At 51.9% G+C, this 13,913-nt stretch overlaps 1 protein-coding gene across 3 annotated transcripts in view; it reads right to left on the bottom strand.

Annotated features, from left to right (window-relative positions):
* Positions 1–8,698: 8,698 nt before the first annotated feature.
* The window catches only part of SCN4A (sodium voltage-gated channel alpha subunit 4), a 186,093-nt gene continuing 180,878 nt past the window's right edge, over positions 8,699–13,913 (bottom strand). For 2 of the 3 annotated variants that reach the window (XR_010594824.1, XM_065577964.1), the window contains exon 23: positions 8,699–13,444. Coding sequence is in view for 2 of the 3 variants with exons in the window: in XM_065577964.1 (XP_065434036.1) it covers positions 12,249–13,444 (1,196 nt within the window). In the remaining variant the exon portion in view is untranslated. The remainder of the gene's footprint in view (positions 13,445–13,913) is intronic. The other variant, XM_005283115.4, reaches the window with a different exon arrangement.

The raw sequence follows: 13,913 nt of genomic DNA on the forward strand, positions 1-13,913 counted from the left end.
AATGACAATGCTTTAGCGAAGCAAGACAGGATTTTCCTGTCGATGTAAATCAGGCCCTGCCGGGACTGCCCCAGGGGCTTGGTTTAGCACAGACTCAGCTGTGGGCCGTGGCTACGCAGTTGAGTGCATCTTCCCCGCCCCGGGCCAGATGCAGAGATGTGGCAGCAGGAGCAGGGGAATGTAAATTAGTCTCCCTTCGGGTCGCGCTACACCCGAGTTGGAGGTGTAATTTCCAACTCAAGGAGCCCAGCCCACGCTAGTTTTGATCGTGCTAATGCACTAACAACTGCAGTGTATCCATGGTGGTGGGAGCGACAGGAGGGCCCATCTGGGACTCAGGGTGGCCAGCCCCTCCCGCCGCTATGCTACACGTCTGTGTTTAGATGCCACCTTGATCAGAGCTAGCGTGGGTATGTCTCCTCCAGCTGGGACGGACGCCTTCCCGCTTCAGTGCGGACATACCCTTGCACACCGACAAAGGTGTAAGTGACACATCTCCTGCAAGCAACAGCACGAGTCTGGATTCAGTGAGTCACCTCCCACAGCACTGGGCAGGCACTTCCCTCACCAGCTTCGCATGTTTCAGACAGACTCGTGGCACTTCTGCCTGGCCTTTGCCGGGGAGTGTGGAAAGCCCCGACCAAACCCACCAGTGCTGGCTGGGATGGAAATCGGGCATTTGGCTGCTGTTATTGCTTCAAGCCAGGGAGCACTGCTGCACCCCCAGCACCCCCCAGGTCTGGTGCCCCCCCGCCTTTGCCCTGTGGTGTGCAGTGATTCCTCAGTGCTTGCCTGAGGTCTGCTTTGTTCTGGGTCCAGGTCCAGTTCCAATTGGCTGTGCATAACAACAAGAGCTTCCCAGCACCCCGGCCAGACCCTCTGTCTGGGAAGCTCAGCCCTTAAAGGCACAGCTCACCCCTCTCCCCACCCCAATGCCACAGGCTTTCCCTGCATTGATGAGGTGCTGGTGGAATGCAGGGGGCAGGGCAATCCCAGAATTTAAGGCTCTCTTCCCCACTGCCGCCAAAGGTGCTGGCGGTCAGATCCCACCCAGTGTGCACTGTAACGTGTCGTTTTCTGCAGCAGCTGGAGGGGCCATTTGGTGTTTGTGCTAGTTGCTGTTGGGTCATCTGATTAGGCCAGCGCAGTGTGTGACCCGTGCCCACTCCATGTGGGGCTCTGGCCCCTGTAGTGGTAACTGGGGCATTCAGGTCTTGAGGAGCCTGCTGCGGCTTTAGCTAACAGAGTGGGGCTTTTAACTCAGGCAATGGAGGCTCGAGGCCCCACGTTCTCTGCTTGCTGCCGACAGCCCCCCAGGGGTGTGGTGTTACATGTGGTGACTGAAGGATTGAAGCCTCTCAACCTCTCTATACAGCCCCCGGGCAGAGTGCCCCGGTGGGGGTGGGTTATGGCAGCACCAGCATTCAGTTGCAGTGCAAGGGCAATATTTAAACAAGGCTCATATAAAAATGTGATGACCCAATGGCCAAGGGGGGGCCGATGCTGGAGTTCAAAAATTTCCAGTCCCACCTGGCGTTGCAGCATCCCGCCTAGTAAACCACCGATCAGCTGGGAGCTGGGGCTGCACAGGGAGCCAGCTGCCCCAGGAACTGCGGAGACTGGAAGCCCTGAGAGCCCCAGATCGGGCAGGCTGCCGGGAGCCTGGAAGCCCACCAGGCAGGCTGCCAAGGAGTTGGGGAGATGACTGAGCTGGCAGGAAAGCTGCCTGCTTTCCACTGACATTTCATGGGAATCCACACATTCCCACAGAATGCTTGGAGGCTGGTGAATTGATATTTTCCAAGGGAAGAATGTTCCAGGGGAAAACCTCCGACCAGCTGTAGCCATGCGCCATCTCGGATGGGTGTCTGCTGTGCCGCGCCACTGCGTGTGGGTGTGAAATACAAGCAGGAATCTCTGTTATCCTGCTGAGTCCATCTGTCTCTAATCCACCAGAACCTTCTGGGAAAGGCCTGGAGCGCTTCAGAGGTGAGCCGAATATGGCTCGATAGAAATGAAAGAGGGGTCTCTGGAAATAACCCTGAAATGCTTCTTTCTTTTTATCAGATAACACTCCTGCCTTGGGGGGAATGGCAGCACTCAGCCGGGTTCAATAGTGCTCTGGTCTCTCTGGACAAATAACTAAACCAGCCCCACTCAAAAACCTGGGGAAATTAAACAGACTCTCCATGGGTACTCTAGATAGGCAGAATTTCCTCACTTGCAAGTTCTCTGGGACTGTGGGCAGACAAGGAAATCCGGACCATGGGAAAGGGAACAGTCATGAACTTGGGAAAACAGAGCAACAGAACATGCGTGCTAAAAAAGAGTGAAATAGAATCATAGAATATCAGGGTTGGAAGGGACCTCAGAAGGTATCTAGTCCAACCCCCTGCTCAAAGCAGGACCAAATCCCAACTAAATCATCCCAGCCAGGGCTTTGTCAAGCCTGACCTTAAAAACCGCTAAGGAAGGGGATTCCACCACCTCCCTAGGGAACCCATTCCAGTGCTTCACCACCCTCCTAGTGAAAAAGTTTTTCCTAATATCCAACCTAAACCTCCCCCACTGCAACTTGAGACCATTACTCCTTGTTCTGTCATCTGGTACCACTGAGAACAGTCTAAATCCATCCTCTTTGGAACCCCCTTTCATGTAGTTGAAAGGAGCTATCAAATCCCCCCTCATTCTTCTCTTCTGCAGACTAAACAATCCCAGTTCCCTCAGCCTTTCCTCATAAGTCATGTGCTCCAGCCCCCTAATCATTTTTGTTGCCCTCCGCTGGACTCCTTCCAATTTTTCCACATCCTTCTTGTAGTGTGGGGCCCAAAACTGGACACAGTACTCCAGATAAGGCCTCACCAATATCGAATAGAGGGGAATGATCACGTCCCTTGATCTGCTGGCAATGCCCCTACTTATACAGCCCAAAATGCCGTTAGCCTTCTTGGCAACAAGGGCACACTGTTGACTCATATTCAGCTTCCCATCCACTGTAACCCCTAGGTCCTTTTCTGCAGAACTGCTGCCTAGCCATTTGGTCCCTAGTCTGTAGCAGTGCATGGGATTCTTCCGTCCTAAGTGCAGGTCTCTGAACTTGTCCTTGTTGAACCTCATCAGATTTCTTTTGGCCAATCCTCTAATTTGTCTAGGTCCCTCTGTATCCTATCCCTACCCTCCAGCATATCTACCACTCCTCCCAGTTTAGTGTTATCTGCAAACTTGCTGAGGGTGCAGTCCACACCATCCTCCAGATCATTAATGAAGATATTGAACAAAAACAGCCCCAGGACCGACCCTTGGGGCACTCCGTTTGATACCGGCTGCCAACTAGACATGGAGCCATTGATCACTACCCGTTGAGCCAGATGATCTAGGCAGCTTTCTATCCACCTTATAGTCCATTCATCCAGCCCATACTTTTTTAATTTGCTGGCAAGAATACTGTGGGAGACCGTATCAAAAGCTTTGCTAAAGTCAAGAAATAACACATCCAGTGCTTTCCCATCATCCACAGAGACAGTTATCTCGTTATAGAAGGCAATTAGGTTAGTTAGGCATGACTTGCCCTTGGTGAATCCATGCTGACTGTTCCTGATCACTTTCCTCTCCTCTAAGTGCTTCAGAATTGATTCCTTGGGGACCTGCTCCATGACTTTTTCAGGGACTGAGGTGAGGCTGACTGGCCTGTAGTTCTCCGGATCCTCCTTCTTCCCTTTTTTAAAGATGGGCACTACATTAGCCTTTTTCCTGTTATCTGGGACCTCCCCCAATTGCCATGAGTTTTCAAAGATAATGGCCAATGGCTCTGCAATCACATGCCAACTCCTTTAGCACCCTTGGATGCAGCGCATCCGGCCCCATGGACTTGTGCTTGTCCAGCTTTTCTAAATAGTCCCGAACCACTTCTTTCTCCACAGAGGGCTGGTCACCTCCTCCCCATACTGTGCTGCCCAGTGCAGCAGTCTGGGAGCTGACCTTGTTCGTGAAGACAGAGGCAAAAAAAGCATTGAGTATATTAGCTTTTTCCACATCCTCTGTCACTAGGTTGCGTCCCTCATTCAGTAAATACCCTCCCCCTTTCCAGTAACTTGAGCAGTAGTCTGTCTAACTTCCTTCCCACCTGCTGATGAGAATATCCCCCAGCTGACTGTCTTTTAACTGCACCACTCACACTTAGGATCAGGAAATAGCAGTGTCCACATGTAGATCTATCTTCATTCCTAAGGAGGCTTCTTATCTGAAGACATCATCACCTAATATATCTTTGTAGCTCAGTCTTATTAAGATGCTAGCTCTAGGTAACTATACTGCTGTTTATTGTAACATCTCTCATAATAAAATTTTTAGCTTACTTTTTTTCTCACAGTAAAGTCCCTACAGAAGCCAAACCAAAAACCACTTATAATTTTTAAAATGACTTCTGAGTTCTCAATAATACACTTCTTATTAAAATACAAAAACTTTTTTTTCAGAGGTTTTAGTTTGGAGCCCACTACCCCCCAACCTCCAAGTTCAAGTGTAGTTATGGTGACTCCTTGAGTGTCAGTAGAGGAATTGTGGGTAGGTAGTTTATGCAAATGAAGTTCTCTATGGCAGCACTTTTCCTTGTTCACCAGTAGAGGGAGTAGTGAGCTCTTTCCTGTCCAGAGTTTCTGGCCACAGGGCTTACATTATTTAGCATACATATAATGCTAGTTCCTAGAGACCAACTGGTTTTGGGCTCCATTGCACTGGGCAAACATAGAACCAGTGACAATTCCTGCTCCAAAGAGCGTCCAATCCAAGAGATAAAATTGAACAAGCGCATGGTCTGGGGCGGAGGAGACACCATGACAAAAATAATAGACGGTGCACATTGCCTCGCCAACCAGTGCAGTGCTCCCAGGTGTTTCTGGATTATTATAATCAGTCTGTGCAACCAAACAGAGAATGCTGGTAACTTGCCTAGGGAGGTCACAGCTTCTGTAGAAAAGCTTTTATTCTTAGAGCACTTTTTGAGGGTTTTCCCTTGTTGTTTGGACCTTCCTAACCCATTTAAATAGCAGCCAGGTAATGAGCAAGCCTGGGGTTCTCCCAGCTGTCTACTGTGTGTTTGTGTCTTCAGTGGACAGGAACAGTGTTAGGTCTCTGTACTCCAGGCAGTGTATGCAGATGTGTCCTTTGCTGGGCCATTCCTATTCATTATGGAGCTGGGTTTCACTTGTGTCCTTTTGGCAGCTCTAGTGCGACACAGAGAGAAGGCAAAGGACGTATCCCCCACTCCACCACATGGTTTGCTCCAGAACCTTCTGTTCTGAACTTGGATGCCACAGGGGACATGCTGTGCTACTGAAAGAAGAAAACAATTCACCAGGATCTGTTTATCAGGAGGCTCCCTGGTCAGCCCTGCCAGTGGCATTATGGGAAGAGAGTCCCACCCCATGTGAAGTTGGTTCGGCCTACTCCTGCTCCATTTCCGGCAGAAATACCCCCAGTGCCCCCATCACACTGACCCTTTCCGGCCCAACATGGCTGAACTGGACCATAGAGACACTTGTTCTGCCTAGGGTGTCAGGTGCCCGGTTTTTGACCAGACAGTCCAGTCAAACAGGGGACCTGAAGCGTCCAGTCAGATCTACTGACTGGACACCCAAAGTCCGATTACTTCAGGCGGGGGAGGCACTGGGTCATCACCTGCTTCAGCCCCTACTCAGCCGGGGCTGCCTTCTACCTGCGTTGGGTGGCTGCAGCTCCCAGCCCCGGCTCCGCAGGTGAGCCCCTCCAGACCCAGGCGGGGTGGGTGGGAGGAGAAAAGCAGCGAGTGACGGGGGTGGGGGAGAAGAGAAATGGATCGGGATGGGGCCTTAGGGGAAGAGGCAGGGCAGGGGAGGGGTTTTGGGGGAGTAGGCGGGGTAGGAGTGGGAATCATAGAATATCAGGGTTGGAAGGGACCTCAGGAGGTCATCTAGTACAACCCCCTGCTCAGAGCAGGACCAATCCCCAACTAAATCATCCCAGCCAGGGCTTTGTCAAGCCTGACCTTAAAAATCTCTAAGGAAGGACCTCAGGGGAAGGGGCAAGGCAGGGGAGGTTCCAGCACTCCTACTGTAGTGTCCAGTTTTTAAATATTACCACGTTGGCAACCCTAGCTCTGCCCTGACCCAGCTGCAGGACTCCCCACGGAACTGCCCAAATGAGCATCTGATGAAGATTCAGTGGGTGGGAGACGTCTGGGCTGCTCGCTGTGGGAGACGTGGGGGGCTGCGAGGAGCTGGACGGGGCAGAGAAGGACTTGGCTGCTGGGCTCTAGGAGATGGAGGTTCAGGAGTGAATTTCTGGGGGAGTCCGAGGGTCTGGATGGCTGTGGGGGCAGGGATTAGGGTCTTTGTTACTTGGTTCATGTGGGAGAGCTAGGAGGATTTTGGCACCCGAGGGTGGGGATCAGCAGTTACCATGGGGATCTGTATAGCCATTGAGTCTAAGGCCAGAAGGGTCCATCGGATCGGCACGTCGCCTTCCTGCACAGCAGAGGCCGAGAACCTCCCCAGTGACCCCTGTACTGAGCGCCCCAATGTACAGATCTGGGAGGGGCTGGCTTAGGCATAGCCCGTACCATCCTTGCCTTTGCTGCGTGCCCAATGCCTGAAACATCACCCCCCAGCTGTGTGCACTCCCCCCAGCTCCCTCCCACAGCCTCGCTGGTGCCCTGGGCTAACCCCTGGGCATGGGCATGACACATGGTTCTTAAACCAGCAGCACTTCTTTCCCTTAGAAGGGCAGAGCTTAGCCAAGAATGAAAATTGAAATGAGATAAGCCCATGCAGTGTGTGTGTGTGCGCGCGTGCACATGGTGTGCACTTTCTGGGGCTAGTGTCCATTGCTATAAATACACCCGTGCAGTGGGTGGGTGTGCACACATGCATGTGCACCCTCCGGGGCCTGCGTGCATTGCTGTAAATACACCCAGGCAGAGAGAGAGCAAGAGAGCGAGAGAGAGAGAGAGAGTGTGTGTGTGTGTGTGTGTGTGTGTGTGTGTGTGCCCTCTGGAGCCTCCGTGCATTGCTATAAATAAACCTGTGCGGTGTGTATGCACCTGCAGCATTGCTGTTATGTTTGCTTCGTCTAGTTTGCAATTCCTCTCTAGGAAGCTGCTCGGTAAGAGTCATGAATCTTGTTTCTTTCACCCCGGTCGCACAAGGAGGCGGCGGGGAAGCCAAGGGTTAAACCCCAGGGTCGGGAGTCCTCTGTTAGCAGCTTAAAGTTCTCACTATTTATTTTAAAGGAAACAAGAGGGAGGGAGGCGGTGAGCAAGAGAGAGTGAAGGGGCGGGGGGAGGGGACAGATTTTCAGAAGCTCCCAAGCAAGGCTTAGCACCCACAATTGGGGCCAGGTTCCTTAGCACGTTCAGTGCTACACCTCCCCCCACCCCCATGGTGGCACCCAATATGACCCTGTTGGCCTTTGAGCTGTAATCACCAGATGCAAGGTAGCCCCGGAACACGCCTTACAGGGCCTTGATGGGTCTGTCTCCACTGCAGTTAGATACCTGTGGCTGGCCTGTGCCAGCTGACATGGGCTTGTGCGGGTTGGCCAAGGGGCTGTTTAACTGCTGTGTGAATGTTCAGGCTCGACCTGGAGCCTGGGCTCTAGGACCCTGTGAGGGGCCCAGCCTGACCCCTTAGCCTGAGCCCTGCGCGCCTGTCAGGGGGTATGGGCCAGCCCCAGGTGTCTAACTGTAGTGTGGACAGACCCACAGAGACCTGATTGTGGAGAGCCCAAAATCTGCCAAGATTTGAACACTCCTTTGCAACAGGGAAGCTAAATGGCTTGTAGGGCTGCTACGTTGCACTGGAACAGAGCGACTCCACAAGACGATTGGGGTTTAGTTGGCCAGATACCCTCTCCCCTGCTCCTTCCAGGTGCTTTGCCGCTGCCTCACCCTAGAACCACAGGATATGACTACACTGCATGGGAGCCCAGGGCTGCGGGACCTGGGCTTGCGCATCCATACTGCATTGCAAACCTGGGTTTACAGTCGCAGGTCTCACATCTGTGTGCTGATGCGTTCACATTGCACAGTGCACTGCTGCGTAGGGTCTGCGGCTCCAGCTGCATCCACACTGCACAATGACAGGGCTTGGACCTGAGTCACAGCAGGACTTGGGCTCTGACCTCTCCTACCCCAGCAGGGGCCCAGGAGCTGGCTGACCCAAGTCAGACTGATTTGTGTGTGGACAGAAGTGGGGACTTGGGCTCAAACCTGAGTTAGTCCTGGGCTTAGTGTGCCATGTAGACACACTGAGCCCTGTGCTCTGGCCTGCGTTAGGGACTCTGCAGGGTGGGCCCCTCTGCAGCTGTGCACTGGGCTGTGCTGAGCCAGGGGCTGGCTGAGGGGTGGCGAGGAGCTACCGCAACCGGAGCTCAAGCATTAGCCATGTAGGGGCTGAGCTGACCTGCTAGTTCCAAGCCCTGAAGAATGAAGCTACTTCTCTAGTCCCCCTGCCCCCCCCCCAAACCCTTTCTCTTTAAAACGGACCTGGCACATTAAAACACTCTGCTAATGCTCCAAGTATCCAAGCTAAGTAGCTCAGGGGGATGGGGGAGGCCAGCTCGGGTTAGCAGGCCAGCAAGTGATGTGTGGTGGATTGGACCCCAAGGGGTTAATGGGAATGTTGGCAGCTGATGTAACACAAATCAGACATGTTTCTAAACAGGATTGAGCATTTCCAGTTTTTATTTTAAGAAATATACAAAGAGAAATTGCTCTAGCTCATTGACTGAAACTCCTTGGTATTCTTCCACCCCTGCCCAACAAGTATGTACAAGCAACAGCGGCTGTAAAACATGCTTGGTTGCCAGGACCGCACCCCCTTTCTCCACGGACGTTCACAGGTAAACACACTGGAACCCATCCTCTCAAGCAGTGAATAGCCCCATCGCCCTGCGCATGCTGACATCACAGAGTGCTGCTGATGAGCGGAAAACTTTGTTGTCTGCAGCAAAGATGCTCACCCTGCCACCCCAGCCCCCAAGAGGATTTGAACCCTAACCGTCTGCTGCTGGTTTGAGGCAAGTACACTCAGAGGAAGAGCCTGCAGGACCAGGGGCAGCAAGTTATATGGGTCCGTGATGCCCGTGCTCCAGGAATATTCAGAGCACGGGGACCCAGCTCCTCCAATGTTTGGGACTGGGTCTCTCCCCTATCCCCGCCTGCTGCCCCTGCATGCCTTCCCCTGGAGCATCTCCCAGCCCCACCTGCCGCCCCCAGGCGATTTAAAAGGGCAGTGCAGCGGGGCTAAAGCGGCTTCCTGCCTGCCCTTGCTCCACACGGCGCGCCACTCCCGGAAGCAGCCGGCACGTCCCTGCAGCCCCTGGGGGGAGGGGTGTCTCCACGCGCCACCCCCGCCCCAAGCGCCGACTCTGCCATTGGAACTGCAGCCAATGGGAGCTGTGGGGGCGGTGCCTGCGGGCAATGACTCATGGAGACCCCTGTCCCCCCATCTAGGAGCCGCTGCCAGAGGGATGTGCGGGTCCTTTTCGGGAGCTGCCCAAGGTAAACGCTGCCCCCCTCACCCTCTCCTGCATTCCAACCCTCTGCCCCAGCCCAGAGCCCGCACCCAAACTCCCTCCCAGAGCCTTAGACATGGGGGGCGGGGGGGCGGGGGGATGGGATTTGGACCGTTCTGGGCACCACCAAAAATTACACAGACCTGCGGCTCCTGCGCAGAACCCTGCATTAGGAGAAATCGCCCTTTTTCTACTGGACAAGCCCTTGGGAAAGTTATTGGGGACAATAACCCAGCCAAGGCCGGTCAGGAAGAACAATGCCTGTTCATTAACAGCAGGTCTCTGCTGTGGGCAGCTGGCTCCCAGCCTGGTTGCTGCATACTCTGGGTGGAATTGCAGCCTGAGTTAAGTCAGTGGCAAAACACTGATTGGCTCCAACAGGCCGGGATTTCCCCTTGCTTGGTTCCTGAATCGCAGTCACAACATCCACCTGACGGGAAGGAAGAACAGTTCTATCAGCACAGAAATCATGCAGGGCCAAATCCCTGCCTGTCTCCAGAGGGGCTTCCAGCTTCTGCCTGGGGACGCAGTCCTGCCTCGTTCCATGCCATGACGCCCCGGCAGAGTCACTCTACAGCTGCTACAGCCATTGGAATGGACGCACCAGCAGCCGCACGGCCCTGTGCAGGGGACCTGTGTGCAGGGCCCTTGTGCTCAGTGAATCTTCAGGTTATGTCCCTGCCTCCCCCTGACCTCCCCCAATCCACCCAGCCTGGTGCTCCGGAGGGACTGGCTCTCCACCGCCTTCCACCCTCTGCAGCAGCACCATTCCCTTCGCTCTCAGGCTGTGCGCGCCCACGCCAGCGGGGAGGGAAGGGCAGGAGTCATGGCTTGAGCCTGCACCAATGGAAGCTTTTGCCATTGGCTTCAGTAAGGGCAAGTTCAAGTGATACAGCTCCAGCCCAACGCGTGCGTAACCTTGAGCCTGCGAGCGGTCCCATTGAAACCCACTGAGCGACTCCCAGGCTTAAAGCTAAGCACGGGCTGGGGCGTGTTTTATGGTAGCAGGGGAATGCAGCGAGACCCGTGCTGAGTGTGCCATGCTGCCCCCATGCTCACTGCCTGCCAGGGAGTTGCTAGGAGCTTGGCCTGAGCTGGGGCTGCAAGATCAGGCCCCCACTTCCACAGGAGTCTGGAAAACAAATCTCAAGAGAGGGGCCCAGCTGCCCAGGGCTGGCTAGACCGGGACCCTTCGTGATGGCCACTGGTGATGCTCAGTGACCCTTTGGCACCTCTGACACTTCATCTGAACAGAGCGAACAGAAGAGCGTGATTCCATTAGCCAAAGCTGAGCTGGTTACAGCTTACGTTACACAGCGCGACTGCTGCTCTAGTTCACAGCTCGACACCAGATGGTGCAGCTCTGAGCAAATCCACAGACCGATCAAGACAAAGGCTTCGGAGTCAAAACTAATCAGATAGGAAGGCCTGTTTTGAAACTCTACCCCATCTGTTTCCACAGCAGAAAGTCCAACTCCACACTAAAGAGACGTGATAGAAAAGTCTCCCCGCCCAGTCAGAGGTCACTGTGTATGGGAGGAGGAGTTGGCAATAAGATTTAGAAAAGGGAAACAGTATTTCTAAGGTGACTTTTTGCTTTACTATTTTAGACTTTGCACATATGTTTTGCCCTGATATATACTGTCCTCCCGGAGGACTGTTAATTCATAAGGTGGGAGGAAAGTATTGGTCACCAAGAAAGCACAGGGTTTTCCATGAGTAGATAGCAATTCTGTAAATGTACCTGATCAAGCAATTCATTATAAATATTCCAGTGCAACCAAACTGTTTTATCACCTGATCTGGCTCCACATGGCAGCCCGTGACCTGATGGGAACAAAGATTTCCTGCTCCAGGAGATGTGCATTAGTTAAGATTTGGTGAAGCTGGACTAGAGGTATTTCTGTAGAGAGAAGTGGGAATATTTGGGAACTAGTCCCCATACACCATATTTTGGTAGCTATTTTCCTTTCACATAATCTAGTTCCTAGACTAAATGGGAACCCAGAAAAGCAGCATGGAAATAACTAGTTGACGTTCCTACTGTTCAGAGCTGAATGCTTTCTGGTGGAGATGAGTGTTAAAAGCTGGCATTTCACCCTGAGAATAGAGCTGCAGATTTTTTTTACTATGCAAACAAATCTTTAAGACATAATTGCACTTTTACTGTATATAACAAAAATCCTTAACGCCTATTCAAAAGAAAGGTGCTACTTTTAAGACATTGGAGATTTTTGTTCACAAAACCTTGTCATTTCTGCAATTATTTTTAATATTATTTCACTTGGCTCATCTCTCTCCTCGAATTCATTGCACTTCAGGAACAATAATGGGGCAAATACCTCAAGTGTGAAATAATATTAAGAAATAATTTTGAAAATAAAAGGAGAGCCATACCCAGTCGTTAACTTCTGAAACACATCGCTACCAGGGTTCTATCGTTTTCAAACGTACAGTGCTTCTCTTTCACCAGCAATAGAGAGATTTCACATTTACCTCAGAAGGAAAATACTCAATGCCGCAAGTCGCGGTGAATTATAAAACCTGTGATGAATATGAGGTTCTGGTTAAAAAGTTGAGATGGGTCTGAAATACGGTACTATGGCGTTAGCTGTCTACAGAGAGGGATATGGGAGCGTTCTTGCAGAAGAGATACAAATAGAGTCTTTGCAGGATAGGAAGATGAAAAGTGTTTTCTGTTATACTAATGACTCTTTCACCTCTCGCTCCCCATCCCGTTTTTTCGCCTCACTAGGAGCAACTCGAGTCTCTGGGCTTGCAACTGGTGCTGCAAGAGCCAGGCCTGGGGCCATTTCCAGGTGTGTATCACCGTTCCCATAAATCTTATTCATTTTGTCTACAATTAGTCCTTCTTTTTCTGGTGCTCCCTCTGCAAAGATGCCCTCCTCTTGACTATGCCTGTACAGATAAGACGCCTGTTTCATCGACCGCTTTAGTAAATACCTTCGGAAGGCTCTTTGGATTTTTATGGCACAGACTTCTTCGTGCTTCCTTTTCAAAGTCGTAGTGATGGGTTCATAGGAAACCTTGGATGGGTTGGCAGCCATGAATTTCTCCTCCATTGTGGTTTTCAAGCCGTCCATTTCCCCTGAGTCACCCAGCACTTCTTTAGTCAGCGCAAAGAGAATATCCAGACAGTGGATTTTATCTCCGACAACCATCGGTAAATCCATGGTGATTAATTTAATCTTGTTTGGTTTGGCAATCTTGAGTGGCTCTTGCAGGGTGTCTACAAAATCCGACAACACGCTGTACGTGATAAACTGGGTGGCATCTGGATCAAACTTCTCCCACGTTTCATAGAACATTTCAAAGTCATCTTCACAGAGCGGTTCGCTGCTCTCCTCTGTAGCCACATTGAAGTTCTCCAGGATGATGGCAATGTACATGTTCACAACGATCAGAAAGGAGATGATGATGTAGGTGCAGAAAAAGCAGATGCCAATAGACGGGTTGCCACAGTCTCCTTTTACTGAACTTCCGGGATTCTCCAAGTTAGGGTCGCAGTCTGGTGGGCCACTGTTCAGGATAGGGTTGAGGAGACCATCCCACCCGGCAGACGTCGTGATCTGAAACAAACAGATGATGCTGTTTCCAAACGTCTCGAAATTGAAGATGTCGTCGATCCCAGACTCCTTCTTGACGTAAGCAAAGTTGGACATCCCGAAGATGGAGTAGATGAACATCACCAAGAACAGCAGGAGGCCGATATTGAACAAAGCAGGGAGAGACATCATTAAAGCAAACAAGAGAGTCCGGATTCCTTTTGCTCCTCGGATCAGCCGCAGAACACGCCCAATTCTTGCCAACCTGATCACCCTGAAGAGGGTGGGGGACACAAAGTACTTCTCTATGATGTCGGAAAGGACGATACCTGAAAAGGGGTGAAAAGAAGTTAAGCGTGGCTCGCTCCATGAGCTGAAGTAGTGAAGCAATGGGTAACCTGCTCTGGGTCTATATGCACCCTCTGTGCTGGAGAGCTGAGGAGGTGAATGCATGTGAAGGCAAGGGTGCTTAGCAGAGGACCATAAACTCACATGGGCTGGAAAAGGCCTCAGGAAAGTTCCCTAGCCAGTGCTGCTGCACAATCCTATGTTCCCTGCGATTTGCCATCCAGCCACCATCTAAGAATCCACCATGTCCCATTGCTACTTGCCCCATTGCCTGGTGTGTTTCATGGTTGAAAGGTTTTGCTTACTGCTCAGTCTAACCCTTGCTCTTTTCTGTTGCCCCCGGTACTTCTCTCTTGCTAAAGGTGACAATCATGCTTTAGCCCCTATTCTTCCACACAGGGAGAACAGGAAGAGGCTGGTGAGCAAAGATAGTGTGGCAGTTAGGGCAGT

Source organism: Chrysemys picta, chromosome 24 (genome assembly GCF_011386835.1).
Source record: "Chrysemys picta bellii isolate R12L10 chromosome 24, ASM1138683v2, whole genome shotgun sequence".
NCBI lineage: Eukaryota > Metazoa > Chordata > Testudines > Emydidae > Chrysemys > Chrysemys picta.